General features: G+C 29.3%; 1 protein-coding gene across 1 annotated transcript in view; it reads left to right on the top strand.

The window, feature by feature from the left end:
• LOC129969520 (zinc finger protein 70-like) overlaps positions 1–19,442 on the top strand; it is a 104,107-nt gene that overhangs the window by 49,906 nt on the left and 34,759 nt on the right. Inside the window, exon 6 of the mRNA XM_056084127.1 lies at positions 16,179–16,344. Coding sequence (XP_055940102.1) covers positions 16,179–16,344 — 166 coding nt within the window. The remainder of the gene's footprint in view (positions 1–16,178; positions 16,345–19,442) is intronic.

Genomic DNA, 19,442 nt, shown 5'->3' with positions numbered 1-19,442 from the left:
TATTTTCATTCTGTCAGTGCGAGTCAAGAAGGTTATGATAAGAAACATGCTTCAGGAGTATGGAAGAAAGTCGTTTGTGACATAAAAATCAGATAAAAATACTATTTAAATGGAGTTGTCTTGAATTTATATAAGATAGCGTTATAGAGGAAACTTTTGCATATATGCAAATACAGTTAAGAGTTTTGCGTGTTTTTCTTAAAAATCTAAATGAATTTTGATTGCTGCCGTACGATATGGTTTCGCTTACTAAATTAAATCGAATTTCATAAAGACCGACTTCACTTTTATCTAAGCGACAATTTGTTCGAACGTTTTGAGTTTTCTGCTTCTTTGCTTGAAGGATTTAAACCTCTTGATTTGGATTCATTTTCGCCGTAATGGTATCTGTTTGAATATTTGTACAAAAAATAATAACATAACATTACACATAACAGCACATCAATAACATTTATTGATGTGCTGTACGAGTATACAGTATAACATCGCATTTACGTCCCCATCCTTTACGTTTTTCTATCGTTCACAATACTTTTTGTTGGTATCATACGATTCTCAATGCAATTTTACCTGTGAAATTGATTTTCTCCTATTTATTATATCTTTTGGAAAAATTAAAATTATCAAATTGTGTACCATCAGATTTTACAAACGTGGGAAGAAAGAATTGTTTAAAAAGCCATTTTAATTAGAAAAAAAGAAATAACAAATGTTTCCCAGATGCATATAACTTAGCATTTTTTTTTATACATATCTCAATCTTCTATTTGACTTTATCAATTATGTGTCGCTTGGGATTGCATAAAATGTTCTTTTATTTGATGGAATTTCAAATATTTCTTTAATCGTTGGGGACTCGAAAGATTTTCTATTAATTAAAGAACCCGAGGAAAATTTTGTAAACAGTATACGGTCTTGAATTAGTGATATTAAAGAAGTGATATGAGTGATATTAAAAAAAAAATACCTGGTTTCCCGACAGTGTGTTCTTGTGTGTATTTACGTAAACTAAATTACTGAATATTGTACAGGATTAAGTGTATGGTTATATTAGTAGAAAAATGAAGTAGTCTCTACAGTGTAAGTGATCATGATTTCCCTTCTAAATCCCCAATACAATTGTATTCGGTATCAAAATCTCAAAAGAGGCCAAATCTTCCTTTTAGAATAACATATACGTTACATATACATTTAGAATAGCATATATGTTACATTTACATTTGGAATAGCATATACAGTAGCGTTTTGGAATAACATATGCTTTGGGGATCTCGGAAGATTTTATTTAGAAACTGAGATTGGTTTTGAAAGAGGTTGAGAAAACAATGTTCATAAACCCTATTCAAAATTTATCCTGACTTTCCAAAAAAAAGTATTATTATATTTGAACATATTTGAGTATCGAGGACAGGATGAGGGACTAAGTATACAGGACAAGATGTAGAGGTACATTTACAAAAAATGAAGGCGTCTGTACAGCATAAGTCGTTATTGATGTTCCGTCTGCCATTCCGAAGAAGGTGCATTCTGTGTCGCAACCTCCAAAGAGTTGCTTCTTCGTACCTCATGACCCACCTCTCGACCTCATTAACTGGCAATTAGTGCCTGATTTTTGATTCCGTCTTCTTCTTATACAGAGCCGCCTCCTATTTCCGGCATTTAATGATTCGTGAGACTGTTCTTGTGCAAGCTCACCATTTCCACCTCATAAAAAAAGGGTTCAAAGGCTACACCTTCTTCATCAGAATCAGGCCTTTAGTTCAGAATTCTATTTTAGGTTTATCGCAGTTGGACTGTTCATGCAGTTCAGTAGTAAAAAATTCTGGTTGGATGTGCCTGGCTTGTAGTACTGAAGCAAATTTTCCTTTGCCAGTAAACCGTCAATTATGACGGTTATTTTCAAAACTGTCATAATTGGAGAGAAAATATTAATAGTGCCAACATTTTGCGTATACCCAAATATCCGTATACTCCTTTCAGTTTAACAAAAGCTAATTAGGAAAAATAATAGAATTTATCCATTTCTATGAAAACAAAGATCATTACAATCTTCTGGGGATGTTTTATTTTTAATAATTTGTTTATTCTAAAGTAGATTAATAGCAGGTTTCAATTGAAATGATGTATTAGGTAATTCTAGCAATGAAAAGAAAAAACGTAGGTGCTTAGTTTCCAATTAAGGAATTGTCATTACGTTAAAGATAGAATGATAATTTAATTACCATTATCATTACCTTACTTTTAACTTTAAATACTTTTAATCATCTTCATAATGCATTGCTCTAATTTCACAATGCATTATAATTTTAAAGCTCATTCTTTTATGATCTAAATTCTAATTAAAGTATATTTTCGTTCCTCTTCAAATTCTCGGAATAAGATGCGGAAGAAATTATGCACAAAGCGGTATAAATTTTGGAAAATAAATATGAATTTGAAAATCAAGAACATTTGGCAGTTTTACATTACATCATTTAATAGATTTTAATTAAATTCAAAAATTCAAATTAGGCATTTGAAAATAAAGATATAAATAAGAATATTTTATTTCAGGAATTTATTTATAATTCAGAATTCTGAATAATATAATTTACCAAAAGTTTATGACTAAATTGTGTAGTTAATTAGATCCAATTAGCTATTAAGTAGTTTTTAATATTATTATCTCCCTAAAGTTATAAAATCTGAGTGGCTAATTTGTAAAAACTTGCTAGAAAGAAAAAATAAAATTTACAGTTAAATAATATATTTTTAAATGGCCATTAAATAGTGGAATTTAATTTTATACGTTCGAAGTTTTCATGTCTTCTTTAAATAATGCTTTAAGAAAGTCTTAATTGATAATGAATTAAATATAAACATTTGATTGAAAATTATCTATATATAGCCTTTTATCTTTAAATATAACTTTTACGTTCTAATCTACTTCCGTTTCAGTTAGTTTCCTACTGACGAAATGCCACAATGTCTTTTCCCATGATTCTATTGCGTGTTTCTTTTTAAACTGAGATCTTCAAATCTATCACGTTTTCTAGGTTTAGGTGTATTTCCTTCCGTGGTTAAAAAAAAAATCATATTGTCGAGAGGCATCAAACTACTCATTAAACGTCGAGTGTCCGTGGCCGGAAATGTTTGCGCAACTTTTTGATTGTCAGAAAAATAGAAGAAAAAATTCTTACTGCTACTATAAAAAAGTGGATTCCTTCGTGACAAGAATTTTTAAGATCTGCAGATGGCAGATTTCGCAGGATGACGCTACATTTAAATCATAGCCCCCTAATGTTTTTCAATAATACCGACAGCTTCCTTTTTAATGTGATTTCGCCCATTCTTTAGGACGTTCATTATTTCTTTAGACAAGTAAATTAATATTATTTTAATTTATTCATTTTCGAAAATAAGCAACAAATAAATGAAATAGTTTTGGGGGTTGAGTTTTGAAAACAAAAATTAAAAATTTTTTATTGAAAATAAATATTTCAATAAAAAAAAATAAAGGTCGCAATGACGTCCAGATCAAGACCGGTATTTCCAAGTTTGAAATCAAGTAATGACAAATATATGTATGTGGGACTGGTGCATGCTAAATAATGAGATTTATTACAACATGTCCTCCTATTGGTGAAGTGCCGAAGTTAAGAAAGGGGAACCAGTCGGATGTTCTCGGATCGGCGTTTGAAATTATGAAAATCATCCAAAAATTTTTCTTGTTTTGTTGTTGTCATTTGTTTGCAATGCATTTTTTAAATGGGACATAAGCTGCACTTAGGAAATTTTGATATTCCAAAAATCCGTTTCCATACATCTAGGAAGTAAGAAGACAAAAATTTTCATTTTTTTTTAAGTATCATCATTCTGATAAAATATTTCTTTAAATGATGCCATTATTATGTTCTTTGTTTTATATTGTACGGAATATAATGTATCTAAATACTACATTATTTGATTTAAGTTACTATTTCAAGAAATGAACTTTCATCATAAGAAACAAACAATGGAGTGTGCCCTTACTGAGAGGGTTTCAGTGAGGATACTGAGTTCAGTTCAAAGAGGGTACTGAGAGGGTTTCAGTGTTAATTATTTGTTCCTAAAGTAAGCTTAAATATAAAAAAATAAAATTAAACTTAATAAAAGCTATAATTTTTTTTACATAAAAAGCTTTATAAAAATGGATCCATCTAAATATCATAAATTTTAATTCATAAATACATTAAAAAGTTAGTGTTTGATGTTTAGAGGGTATTTATAGTTCATCCTTATCCAATATGGAAAAACATTTAAAATTTGTTGATTCTTCATAGAAATTAATCAAAACGTTAAGAAATAACCTTAATTTAACAAAATATGCAATAAATGCATTCGAATTGTTTTCATGCCTTCTTTGTAAATGCCTTTAATGTGTTTCACTGAATAAAACTATAATGTTCCCACGTCAATTCTATAGTTCTGACTCAGAAGTATTCATTAAGTAAGAGTGAATAAAACATATGGAGGCAGACGACATAACAAGTCTTTACCCTTCAGTATGGTTGCTTGAACTTCCAGCATCTTTTCTGGTAACAATTTAAATTTTACGATTTCCGATCAGTGGTCGGACATATCTTGCCTATAAAACACGTACTTTATAGAGCTAAGCAGAAGTTTCGCGTACCCGCTGGCTGGGCATAACTAATGAGAAGAAAGCCTTTTGACAAGCAAAAGACATTGCAAATGATACCCTCAGAGAACAGTAGTTCGCTTTCACTTACTTATTCAGTAATTCTAACGGTTCGGCCCGCACCAATTTGCGAAAAGAGGTAGGGCACTGTAGTAGACTTTAAAATGCAACTGTTCCCTTGATCATAATAAGACGGAGCTCATCAAATAAATTATCTCCTAAACCAACATAAACGTCGATTTCAAGGAGCAGTAGTGTAAGTTACTGTATGTGGGCAACTCCCGCATATGGATAGTAATACTTACCGAACGATAATGGTGATTTTTCTTTCTAAGCACTGTTAAGAAAATTATCTTAAGTACTTAGCTGTGAGTGTTACTTTGTGGTAAATTATTTCCACTTTCGATAGAAATATTTCGGCGAAAAGTTTTAAAACAGAAAAGATTGAAAATTTTAGAGAAAGATATGAATTCCTGGTACCGATATGTTTAACTATTTGAATATCATTAAAGATTTTTATAATTTAAGTTTAAAAAAGCGTTTTTAATGATTTTATAGCGATATTAGGAATTAAAATTTATTTATAGAGATTCTTATATACAATTACCAGATTTATATATTTATTTTTATTAATTAGAGGCATACGAACTAATGATCCAACTGCAATTAAAACTTACAAAAGAAGTCTCACATAAAAAATCTTTTCTAATAAAATTTTATCGAAATTCTTTTGAAAATTTAACAGTTTCAAACAAAATGTATTCATTGAATTAAAACTTATCCACATAAACAAAGTTCAATGAACATGAGGTGAAGCTTAGCCAAAACTTGGCACTTGCACCAATAAAATACAACAAACCAATCAACTAATGAACATGGAGAATTCATAAGAGTAATATAATTATACGTTTTATATTAATTATTATCACATTTACAAGCGCAATCGTCTGGATATTTATACTTTTTAGAAACGAACCTCAGGAATGATTTCGATGCATATACCTGCGTCATTCAATAAACAAAATTGTGTACAAAAATATTCTTTGCTGTTTAAAATATTAAATAAAGTTGTTTTGTAAATGGATTTTATCATTCTTTTAAATATTTCTTCTCTTAAAATGCATTCAAGATCCAATATTTATCTTAATAATTTATCACTTCATTTCTTATTTTTACTAATAAAAAAATATATCTGATTTAGGAAGTTCCCTGCTTAGCAATCAGGCCGCAGAACAAAAGAATAGCATTTCAGACTAGGAATCTGATAGCGTTATTAATCCGAAGTACTGAGTTAAATTGGGCAGTTTTCCGCTCTTGTCCGATAGATGAGGTACATAAAAACTAGAAAACATCTGCCCGCCAGCCAATTTAGAGATTGTTTAGTTGCAACTTCCCACTGGGATCGATGAAGTTCCAAATGACCAGTGAACGGCAGGTGTATCTGTCTACCAACTACTGGTGTTGCTTTCAGAACCCAGGCGAAAAAGCCAACCCCCAGATCTTCAATCTTCTTTCACCAGAATTACACGTACCCTCACTTACAGAAACTGGTAGTTAAAATGTGGAAAAGCACCTACGTACTGTAATTTCCGTTCTAGCAAAAGATAGGGAAAGAAAAAGAAAAAAAAAAAAAGAGAGAGAGAGAGAAAACTCTTCAGCTGCTCTCTTTTTCCTCACAATCTACTTGCCTCAGGGATATCGATGCAGGTGGTTCTGTGTTGAGTAGTGTTCTTGTCCCCTTAGAAGACAGAAAAAGTGTTCCACCAGAAATCCGTTGATGGCTAGAACCTGCGCAAAATAAAGGCACGTGTTGGTCACAGATTATGTAGGAAAGGAGGAGTAGAGAGAAAAAAAAAAAGTTTAACGACCGATAGCAACTATCCTTTTTACGTATTCCTTATTGGCATCACCTGCTCTATCCAGAAGGCTGATGCAAAACGATTTGATTGGAAATAAATTTTGTTAGGTTAAATCTCATGTGGCTGAATATTCCGTTGCATGAATATGCATAAATATTCCTGTAAAACAGACATAAATGCACGACGTTTCCTTTCTTTTTTTTTCTGTCGTTATTATGAAAAGCACACGCGCACGTGTTATCACTTGCATAGTAAAATATCTCAAAAAGTTTATAAAGGAAAGGATATTTCTGTATTTATTTGCATGTTATTTGCCATTCCCAAAATAGCATTTTGTGAACAATTATAAATTAGAAAATAGACTGCCAAGAATCTATTATGAGTGAAAAAGATAGTAGGAAAAGAGCGATAACTAATATCCTGTTCAGTTATTTCATAGTAACTGAATTATTGATAGAAAGATAGTTAAAATATAGCTAAACACAAAATTTTCAGTTCATAGTAAATTAAATCGCAAGATATTTTTAGCATATATATATATACTATAATTTTCAACCAAAAAACGTGTAGTACCAAAATTGAAAAATAAAACAAATAATTTTTGATATAGACCGAAATTTTTTCATGACATTGAAACCATATTACTAATCGATAAAAATAAATAATTTTCAAAATCAAAAGCAAAACAAAAAATTAAAAAGTAACAAATCAAACCATTTATCCCATCAGATATGAAAATAAGAAAGTGATTTAAATTAATTTTAATCAGGTAGTAATATATAATTAAATTAAAATAACCAGAATTTAAATCATTTCCTTGTTACTTGAAAGTGCCTCAATCTCTACAGAATTTCCTTTAATATTAAAATATTTTATGCCACTGTCAACACTCAGCGATTGTGACCATATCTCGTATTAAATATTCATATAAACAAATTAACCATTCATATATTCACAAGCAAAAATCCAAAACGGAATGCAAATTAATCTAATTTTATTTCCTGCAGCCCACGATGAAAACCGTTACAAGCGTAAATTCCAACCAACGAAGCCACGTGCAAATCTGGATACCTAACATCAAAGCACATTGCGCAAAACTTCTTTCTAATTAGGCTATATTGGGCTTACCACCCGACAGGTCCGTCGATGCACCTGCATCAACAGAAGCTGCAGAAACAAAACATGGTAATCTTAGCCAGAACCACCCTGAATGAGGATATCTACCATTTTTTTTCCCGCCCGTAACACACCAATGTTCCTTGTCACAGACAAAGAAAGAAAGAAAGAAATCAAGGCATTCCCTGCTCACCAACGCATGTGATAATATTTTGATAAAGGGAAGGAGGATATATCTTCATATTGAAATTTCCATGCAGCATTACTGTTGTAATCCGCGTGTCTTTTCTTAAGAATGTGAGGGTCAAGTGTAGGCCACCATTAACCGAAAGTTAAGGCATTCAAGTAAATATAGTAGCGGGACGAAATTTTTTTATGATGTGTTTATGTTTTTATACGATTATGTCAAGATTTTTATCGTATCACCTGTGAAAATTATAGATCCTTATTTACTAGACATTTAGAGTATTATTTAATACTATGACATCACAAATTAGGATATTTAATCAAAAATTTATAAAAAACAAGTTGAATTCTACTTTTTTACGGTGGCTACTAATTTCCTTTTAGATAAATTAGATTATTTTAACTACCTATACAAATTACATTATTAGTGTGTTTTGTCATTTAATATTTAAATAAGTTGATTAAAAAAATTCTGTGGCATTAAAGTGGAGGAAAATATCATTTATTTTTAAGGGTATAAATTTTTAATATCACCCACATTTAACACCTAAATTTTAGTTTAGAAAAAGAAAGTACAAGTCTATGCAATTCATTATCCGATCATAGTAAAAAATTATGAAATACGGCCAGATAATTTTGAAGAAATTAGTTTCAAGGAATTTAAAACAAATAACTAAAAATAATCTCCTAGTTTTCAAAACATTTGAATTTTTTCCCCCTTTTAAAAGGTTGAAGAAAAACTGAAATTTGGCAAGTAACAGATACTGCTAATGAAACAATAAAAAATATGCATGTATGAGAAAAATAATTTTTTTTTTTTGTATTTTATGCTAATGATAGTTTATTCTAAAATACAATGGAAAAAAAAAGAAACAATAGAAAGTTAAAATGACATATTTATCGGATTTTTATTTTTTATTTTTTTTAATCCAATCTTTTTTCTTCGGCGTTTTTCGAACAAATGTATATATCATGTACGTCAATTTCAAAAAGGTATATATCATTTAATATTTCAGGCAAACTACTTTTAAAGAATTTTTCAAAATTAGAGTTTTAAAATTTTCTAAAAGAATTTTCTGAAATTAGAATTTAAAAATTTTCGAATAGAATTTTCCGAAATAAAAGTTTAAAAAATATATCAACGATATAAATTTTATTTAAAATTTCCCTCTAAACACGGAAGAAAAATGACCAAAATTCTATCATCTCGATATATTTTTCAAACAAATGTTTGATCTGGCTTTTAATATTGTAAACAAACTACTAAAATTGCATATTAAAAGTATTTCAAATTTTCCATCGTCTGAAGTGAAAGTATTTTTAAAAAAATATTAACCTTATTGGTTTCAATTAATGCCTTCCTCTAAACAAATAAATATAAAAAGAAAAAAGAAAGAAAGAAAAGGAAAAGGAAAGAAAGAAAATTCACCAAAATACCATCACCCGTTTCCGCATTTTCTCCCCCTGCTGTTAACGAGATAAGGTGATGCCACTAACTGCCGAAAAGCACAAGGGCGTTTACTCTTTTCTCTTTCTTTATCAGACATATGATGCTCCACAGCAGACCCTTTAAAATTATTATGCTTATGAGAAAATTGCTCTCAAGCAATTTGGCCTTTGGAAAAGAACAGGTTAAAAAAAGAATGGATTCCATCGTGTTCGGAATCCAGTAGCCTTTCGCGATTTCACACAGTGATTTCTTCCTCCGATGTCACGATTTGTCAATTTCGTTACCAACCAAAGAAAACAAATGTCATCGCCGACTCAGATTAATCAGAATAAGCTGCTTTTCCATCCATCGATTCTTATTACCATTGCCTAGTAGAAGAAATGAAAAACAGCAGCCCCACTAGTTGTAGTTATAATAATTAGAGTGTCAAAAACTACAAAGTAGATGTTCACGATTTTCGCTGTAGCACGGCCACCACTGACGTGATCTACCTTAAAAGAAGCGTGTGTTACAGATCTTTTCGTATTTAATGATGGCAATAAGGGTTTTTTTGTTTTGTTTTTACCCTTATTGCGCAGGTGCAATATCACGACGTTTCTTAAGGCCAAGACATACCGCCGCCAAAAAAAGCTCATTAATTCTTGCACCCTGCCATACTGCTACTTTCATTTAATGAGCTACTGAAGATTTCGAGATATTATCTGGATGATACTGATGCAAGGTCTTCGTAATTTGCACACTCCGCCTACTTCATTTCCAGTGGCGTTACAGATGTAATGTAAGAGAAGCGAACACCACTCCCCCTTTGAAACAAATTTTTGTTCCTTTACCGTGAAAATGATAATTTTGGTACTAAGAACAAACTGAGAATATAATTTTTAATTATATAATTAGTATCTAGATATTTTGTATTTATCTTAGAGTTCAGTGCGGGTTTTGAATTTTATGATTTCGTTTAAATTAATATCGATTTGAATCATAGGTTGCTAAATAAAGCTTTTGATCCACAAATTGATCATGAGTTCAGATCGCGGAAATTTTTAAATTTTTGTAAATTTAATAAAAATTTTAAAGCAAAAATTAATTAATAATTTTAATTACCGTAATGCTTAATAATAAAATTTAGAATAACATAGTGACATTGTCATGAATAAAAACCAAATTAAACACACCGGATATCATCTTGTATTTTGACCAAATACAAATATATCTTGTATTTATACCAAATCAATTTTTTTTTCATGCATGGAATTGTAAATTATTGTCAATGATATTATATACATATGAACAAGTGACATCTATGAAAAAAGTGGATTTTCTTGCTCATTATCAAAATGAAACCCTTTTGATTTTCAATACGTTTAGAAATGTGCAAATAATATTAGTTTTTTTTTTTTTTTTTTTTTTTTTTTTTTACTTTTGTAACAATTATAGATTTTTAATTTTGGCTATATGCCGTTATATATAGTTCATTGAATAATTCTAAAATGCCTCTTCTTTTGAATTTTTTAATTGGTTAGGTCAAAAATTTTAAAAGTTAAAATTTTTGATTTTGAACAAAATTTATATTTGCTGTAATATGTATATTGCAAAAGTTATATTTGCTGTAATTCAACTTCACTTAAACAAAAAAAAAAAAAAAAAAAAAAATGGGTATTTCAGCAATGCGAATTATTTTTTCCGTTATCTCTTTTACTTTAAACTTACTTATCTTGTAAGGGATTCTATTTAAATACAATTTTTAAAGTAAATAATATACGTTGGAATTGTCCTAGTTTTAAGCTGATTTTGTTTTTCAAAGATTTGTATTTCGAGGCCAATACATATGCTTTCAAAAATCTATAAGTATTGATGCTATTCCAGTATAAATCTTCTGTCATAGATTTTTTTTTTTAGATGCCGGGCTATGTTGTTTGCTTTAGTGCAATTTTAATCAACGTCAAATATTTCATTCAACAGTAAATCATCTAATTTTGTTCATCCATATTCTAAAAAAGAAGTATAATGTCAAAATTTTAATACAATTTTGTAGACACATTCGTAAGTAGGAAAAAAAAATGTCGATTTTATTAAAAATTCATAATTAATACATTCTAATTAATTTTAAAGAACTGATTTGATTTAGCGAAATGACACATTTTTAAAAGACGAAAACTGAAAAATCAGCATTGTTTGTACTTTCTCGTCTATAAAGTTTACAGAAAGTATTGTAATCTTCAAAAAAAATTGAACTCAAAAGTTTAAAATGGCTTTATGTTTCAGACCTCCTTGGAGTCAAAAAGTACATATTTAAAATTATGGCTGTATCTGAATACGATAATGCAAAAACGATTCGAGTTAAACGGATGAAATTTGGTATATAGTCTTTACCTCAAATTTGTAGTTTTCTATCAAATTTTGAGCGAAATCCATTTGAATATATATATATATATATATATATACATTTTTGCTAAGCTGTCAAAACATAAATTAACACAATAATTACAAAATCAAGAGGGATAAAATTTGGATAAATAAAATTTAGTACATAAATTTAACATCTTATGGATAGCTACCTATTAAATTTGTAACCAAATCCGTCAAGAAGCCAACAGTCCGTCGCCAACATTTCCGCCTGCATGTAAATGTAGTAAATCAAAAACAAAATCATTCAAATCAATATAAATCTGCATGTGTCTACAATTCTAGTTCTGCATAAAATTTTGGTTTCAGTTGGTTGGGAAAACATGTGTCTAAAAAAATAAATTCAATTTTCGGGTTGCTAACCCGAAAAATATCGCCAAAGGTCACACGATAGATTCAGTAAAATTACTAAATTCACTCCTAATATCAATATTTCATTACTGTTATTCATCAGCGACATGCAAAGCATTCATGGTCTTATCCAAGGTCTACAATTTTATGTGGACAGAGAAAGATAATTAGTCCTTTATTAGAGAGAACACGAGAAAGTTTTCGGGGGGACTCTCTGCCTGGTTTATATATGTTAAAACATTCATTATTATTTGCTGAAATGTTTAATTCATTAAAAACGAAAGATCTCCGCTAAATCGTGAACAATATTTGAAGATGGAATCATGATTAATAAAAAAAAGTCGCTATCATTAACGAATTCTTATCAGCAATCGTTTAGGTCGTGCTTTGTTTGCCGCATTTGCTCTTGGACTTGATTCCAATAAGAGCGATCGTTACGTTTTTCTGTGAACTTTCTTCCTCCTTCGTCCTTTCAGAAACAGGTCTGTAAGATATATCTGGCAGTCAAGTTATCGGTAAATGCAAAGATATTTTTGTTTTGTTCTTTTTCCTTTGTGAATTGATAATTAAAAGGCAATCAACTGACAAACAAATAACTCTTAATGATATCGATCGTCTGCTCGTTTACTTTTTCCCTAAGTACGTTTTTGATTTTCCGATTCTTTCAACAATTGATTGGTTGCATTTATCCTCTGGGTGATATATCGACCTTTTGTTTGTTTGTTTTTTAATATGCAAACTTAGTTTCTAATGACTAGAAAAACTTGAAAATGTTGCTTTTATTGCTTCGTGAGCAAATAAGGTGAAATATAATCGATGAAAGTAAACTTTAATAATCCAGCCAGTAAAGATGTTCTTCAAATTATACGAACCGTGTTGTGGAATAAGTGGAAATTGATATAAAAAGATTGATTTATTTTATAATCGTATGAAAGTAGGTCTCAAAGCTTTGCTCATAAATAATGTCTTTTTCTTTTCCTGTTAACAATGATAATTTTTCTTAATGTCTTTTTCTTTTCCTGTTAATAATGATAATTTTTTATAATGTCTTTCGTCCAAAATAATAATAGAAATATTAACCGTTTGAGAGTTTAGAGAAAATGTTATTTTGCTTATATTAAGTGATGAGTGATATTTTACTTCTAACTTGACAATACTGAATGCTTTTATCCGTGTGATTCCTCTACTTTATGCACTTTGTAAGCTAATCTTACAAAGGAGAATCTGGGAATTAGTTGGCAATACTGAATGCTTTTTGCCGTGTGGTTTCTCTACTGTATGCACTTTGTAATCTAATCTTGTTGGAATCAGTTTGAATTTTGATTGAAGGTTCATTTGATCTTTCAGAATAACCAAAAAAAATGTTCTTTTGAAGATTATTTAAAGTGGCATAAATTTCTAGAGAAAACGTATATGAAAAATCTAATGCATATTATAGTTAACCATGGAATAATGAATATAAAATCGAAAGATACTTGTTTTATTTTAAATTTTTCAAGATTTTCTTCTACGTTTGGATTAAATCATAAATCTGTTGCAATATTTCACAAACAAAATGAAGGGAACAATTTTTGAAATATTTTATTCCATTGTTGGTTTTGAGATTAACTTTATTACATAACAAGAGCTTTGCAATACAATGCTTTTCATTACGCTAAATATTTAACTTCAGAAGTATTCTGTCAAAAATAAAATTCATACTTATCAAATGCAAAGGCTATATACTCTGTCTCTTCATTTAAAAATATTAACATTTTTTAATTCAACTTTATAAAAATTTACCTATTTTTCAGATTTACATTACATATATATTTAATGTTATATTATTAACATTAAATATATTTAATTTATATTTCTTTTTTTATAAAGTTAATCTTGAATAATTTAGTAGTCAATTTTACCTATGTTATTTAATTAAATATATAAGATGATAAATCCGCAGTTAAACTATTCATAACTATCCATAGCATCTGAACTCTTCGAGATTTTAAAAAGGTTAAATGTTTCGCATTGCAATAAAGGTAATATGAACCAGCTTTGATCCGTTTTTTTTTTAATTTATTGTATTCCTGTCATGTAAAGGATAGGAAGTTTTGCATTTGAATACTGTTATGATCCACCTATTATCCTATGTTAAATATATGAGAAAAAAATTTCAAAGGATTTTATAAAGAAGACAAGTAAAACTAAAGATTATGAAGAAAGGAATTATAAGAGCATAACTTAGGTCAGCTTGTTTAGCTTGACATAAGACCAATCATAAACAACTCATTCTTTATCCTCGGCATGATGAGTTTGTCCCCTCCTTTTGATCCTCTTTAAATAAGTACCTTGTCATTAGGACTTAAACACCTATTTACAAGGCAATGTGTATGCTAATACAGCAATGTAAACCAGTTTGATTAGGCAACACAAGGAGGTAGTAGTATCGGCTGTTGTACCAAAGCAACTTCTTGCACATCGGATAACGCCATCGCCAACGAAGAAAAATAAATAATAAATACCCAAGTAGTGCAAAAGCCTTTAAATGCAGCGGTCGATGAAAAGCAAAACTTAATAATCTGCCCTGGAAGGAAGCGAAGAAAAATTGGCGAATATATGGGTGTGCGCGTGGTTCATCAACCGCTCCTTTTGGAACATTACCGAGATGGTACCAACACGGGTAGGGTTGGCATAGGGTGCCCCCTAATCCAAATACTAAGGTATTATAGCCTCTTAATTTGAGGTGTGGTACCGGCAGAATAGAACTGCTAAACACGTGAGTATTTTGTACAATACCACAGACGCTGCTGCTAGCCTTAAGCTATGGGCGCGGATGAAAAAACTTCCAGCACAGAGTAAAAAGTACGCGGCGTTTCATCAAGATCACACCAGTAGATAGGACGAGATACTTGATGGTAACAGGAGGTGATATACTGAAGCTGCCCACAGTCGAGATCTGGTTGACACTTGGTCCTCTGTGTGTTGTGATAAAGATCCTAGAATTTTAGTTTGTGTTGTTGGGTCTTTATCCTCTTGTTGAATGGAGTGGGAGTGGGTTGAAGAGAAGATTTTGGACTCGGGTGAATATTATGTGAATATTATATGTATTATTCATCGACCTACACTTAAAATAGTCTAAACAGCATAGGCTTAAAGGATGATAAAAACTTTTGATGGCTTAATCATCCTATCAGGCCTATAAAGATTGAAAAATATGCTTATCTAGATTAATGAAGCAAATAGGAAATTCATAAGATTGTGTATGTAATTCTAATTTCAAGATTTGATTTATTATCTTTACTTCTCTTTTTACCTTATTTACGTAATCTAAAACATTGAAAAGAAATATGGCGCATTTTTTAATGATTCATTCATCCATCTTAATTTGAATTATTTATCTCATGAATAGCTAAAATTTATAACCTATATTACAAATATTTATAATTCATACGGCAAAATATTTAGTTTACAGTCATAAATAAAACCAAAATAACTTCTAATTAGCTGGAAAATTTCATAACAAATTATGCTTACAAGGAATCGTATAAGCGCTGTTTATAATTACTCGGGCCCTTTCATCTTCTTATTTCCTGTATAAACATAAAAAAAATTAAGCAAGCGGATTCTTTATCTAATATTACTTAAAATACTTTAGTTTAATTAAAATTAAAATTAATAGTAATCTGAAACGAAAATTCCCATCTTTTCAATCAGAAATCCGTAATAAGGTAATCCCCAGAAATTCAAAGTCGAATTCCGGGGTTTTCCTACATTTCACAAATGCGCAATCATTCCTTCAGATCATTCATAAAGTAAACTTACATTTAAAAACTTCTAATGTATTCTTTAATCATTCCGCTATTTCGCTTTTAGCGGCATTTCAGATGTTTTAAATATGTTCACGGATTTACTTCCAAATTTCCAATTATCTCTTTAATGACCTTAATTTTTTTTAAAATGTGCGCAGCAATTTTTATTTGTAAAAATAGAATCCTCGTTCTATAAATGTAATTAATATAATGTTTTTTTATACAGAAAAGTTATGTACGTGAAATTCATTTCAAAGTCCTTTCTGAATTTAGATATAATAACTATGTCAAAAATATAAGAGTTATACGTATCCTTTTATAATTTTAGAAGTTATGCATAATTGTTTATCTATTTGCTTTTTCAGGAAAAACCGCACAAATGCAATCTATGCTCCAAATCCTTCCCAACACCTGGCGACCTGAAAAGTCATATGTATGTCCACAACGGCTCTTGGCCCTACAAATGTCACATTTGCAACAGAGGTTTCAGCAAACAAACCAATTTAAGAAACCACCTTTTCCTTCATACAGGTAATTAAAATATATAAATTCTTAAGGTATTAATTCTATTCACATTTTCAAGTACAGAATTTGTTTTGCAGAATATAAGTAAAGCCAGGCATACTGACTTTCCTCTTTTTGAAGGAAATTATAATTACAATAAAATTGAATGCAACATATCAAATTAATTTACAATGAACCAAATTAGGTTTTACATGGCTACGGCAGATTTTATTATCAGTACTGATTAAGGTTCCTGTTTCTTAATAGCTCAAGGAAACATAAGCAAAATATTAATAAATACTTTGACGGCAAAATGCGATTTTAATAATCAAATTAACTATCGAATAATTATTATTGCATCATACTATTCCAATGCTTAAAGCCGAAGAAACGACTGCCATCAGTTCCGCATTATTTTCCGATAGAAAGGAAACTTTCTTATCTTAATATTATAAAGAAATTATAATATTAAGATAAGAAAGCTAATTTTAATATTATAAATATATTTCTTCTTATCTTAAACTTTGAAGAAATATTTTTATTATCAATTGCTTATTAATTACTCGAGCTCATTATCAAATAAAATTTATTTTATCTAAAAAGAAAGAAGATTTTTTTTTTACTTAATTACTTTCTTTGATTTAATCTGAAACCAATAATATTTTAATTTTCCTGTACTAAAAAAGATTATCCTATAAAGGCATAATGGATTATATAAAGTGTTCTTCTCCTCCTAACAAGGTATATAGTTTCTGTTCAACAGAAATATTTTCTTGGATGTTTAAATCTATAAATATATCAAAATGATTTACAATAAAAACCTTGGACAATATTCTTGGTTTTATTTTAGATATAGTTCTTAATTTTATCATTAATCTGCTAACCGGATAGTTAACTTTCATTCAAGTCCTTTCGCATTTAAATATTTCGTCACATCCGGTTAACAGGTTAATTTTATTTTCAGTGTTTAACAGTTTTCTGGAAGGAAGCTTATTAATGCATTATAATAAACTCGTGCTTACTAAAATAAGTAGACACAACAGAATGAGAAGAAATGTTACTTCCAATTTAAAAAAGAGGAAATGAGTAGCATAATTTTTTAATTGTGTGCTTTGTTCTAGGAACTAAAACTCTTTTTCAATGCCTAGTGTAATGTGAGAGAGTGCTAATTATTTTAAATGAAATAAATAAATTGTTTTCGAAAACAGATACTTATGCAAAATAAGAGAATTACCTTTGGTGTAAACGATTGAAATATTTAATGGAAGTAAAGGAAATACTTCCTCTTTCAACAAGAATACTTTTAATATTCAGACAAAACAATTTATAAAAATAAATGTTTTGCAAATTTTTAGATTCTGAATCTTTACATTAAAAAGAAATAGCTGTATTTCATGTGAAATTTGGCGGGCATGCATTTCTTAATGATTACCTTACTAAATAAATGTCAATTTAAACTCCTTTGAAATAATTTGCTGTTCAAATCAAATCATTTAACATATTTTAATATAAACTTAATCATATTATTGTAATAAATATTTCAACTCAATGAGATAAAATGAGCAATTCTGTGACCAAGTGCTAGAAAATTCATTAGTTTTCATTAATATATCTTTTAATAAATATATCTGGAAAACGCTATAACCTTAACTGCCGTCACGGATGGTAAGACGCGATCGTATGGCATATGCTGTTGACATCGACGATGTCTGGTCTTCGTGCAACCTTTGTTTAAGGCGGGAAAAAAACCATTTCTACTTTTTGTCCTGACGAAACCGCAGAGCAGCTGGTGTTCTTTGTCGAGAAGCGAAATAATAGAATAAATAAACCACCCGAGTCAATTATGATACTTTATCGAATGGCCGCGGGCCATTCGAATTTCTAGAAAAGTTGTCGTAGTAGAAGATGACTACAAGTGAAAAAAAGATGGCATCCGGTTGATTTTTGTCTGACCACCAGGTGACTGTGATATGGGACTGACAAAAGCTGCTGATGGGACGTGATGAGTTATACATATAACTCACTTATTGTTCAGAGAGGGACTTCCCTCTAAGTTCTCGTTTCATATAACAAATTGCGGGATGTTATACAAATTCGTGTTCCTTTACTCTATTTTATTAAATGGCTTATGGAATATTTTTGGCTTACGAAATATTCCTCAGAATTAAGATTCCAAAACTATTTAATTATTATTGCAATGTATAAACTTTAGTTTTTGACCGCATAAAGATATCATATTCTCGTAAATGTAAAAATTTCTATATTTTCATTAACGAAGCTGAAATAATTTAAATAAAGACTTTTATGATAAAAAATAATAAAGTGCAGCCAAGAGATCGCAGAATTGATGGATAATTTATATATTAATGATTTCGCTGATGTCTAAAGATGATTATTGATTTACATTAAAAGATTTGTAATGATCTCATTACTTTTATACGCAATATTGCATTTATGCTTCTATTTATTATCAAAATTTAAACTGTAAACTAATTCATTCATACTAATGTCTTTAAAAGTAGTATTGTATATTTCTTTGTTTGTAATATTTAGATTGCGAATATTAATGTTTCAAAGAATTCTCATTAGAAACCTGCACTAGCATATGTTAAAAAATCATTTCTCCAATTTAAGTAAAAATAAGATCAACCACAAATAAAAATTATATTTATATTTGACAATTTAAGTTAAACCTTTTTATTACAATCAATGGCAATAACATAAAAATCTGTATTAAATTAATCCTCCAATGAATATTCTTTAATGCATATGCATTGCATACAAAAAAATGCCAACAAACCTCGAAATGCTATAAATAAAATTACAGGAATATTCTTTGATAACAAATTACCAATTCGTTAATAATAATTGATAATAAATTTACAATTCGTTAGTAGCAATTAATAATAAATTAACTATTCGTTAATAACAATTAATAATAAATTTACAATTCGTTAGTAGCAATTGATAATAAATTAACTATTCGTTAATAACAATTAATAATAAATTTACAATTCGTTAGTAGCAATTAATAATAAATTAACCATTCGTTAATAACAATTAATAATAAATTAACAATTCGTTAATGACAAATAACTTTAATCACAAATAAAAGGACATATTCT

The sequence above is a fragment of the Argiope bruennichi genome, chromosome 5 (genome assembly GCF_947563725.1).
Source record: "Argiope bruennichi chromosome 5, qqArgBrue1.1, whole genome shotgun sequence".
In the NCBI taxonomy this organism is placed as follows: domain Eukaryota; kingdom Metazoa; phylum Arthropoda; class Arachnida; order Araneae; family Araneidae; genus Argiope; species Argiope bruennichi.
The sequence above is the reverse complement of the archived record's forward strand: the minus strand, read 5'-3'. Positions and strand labels throughout refer to the sequence as shown.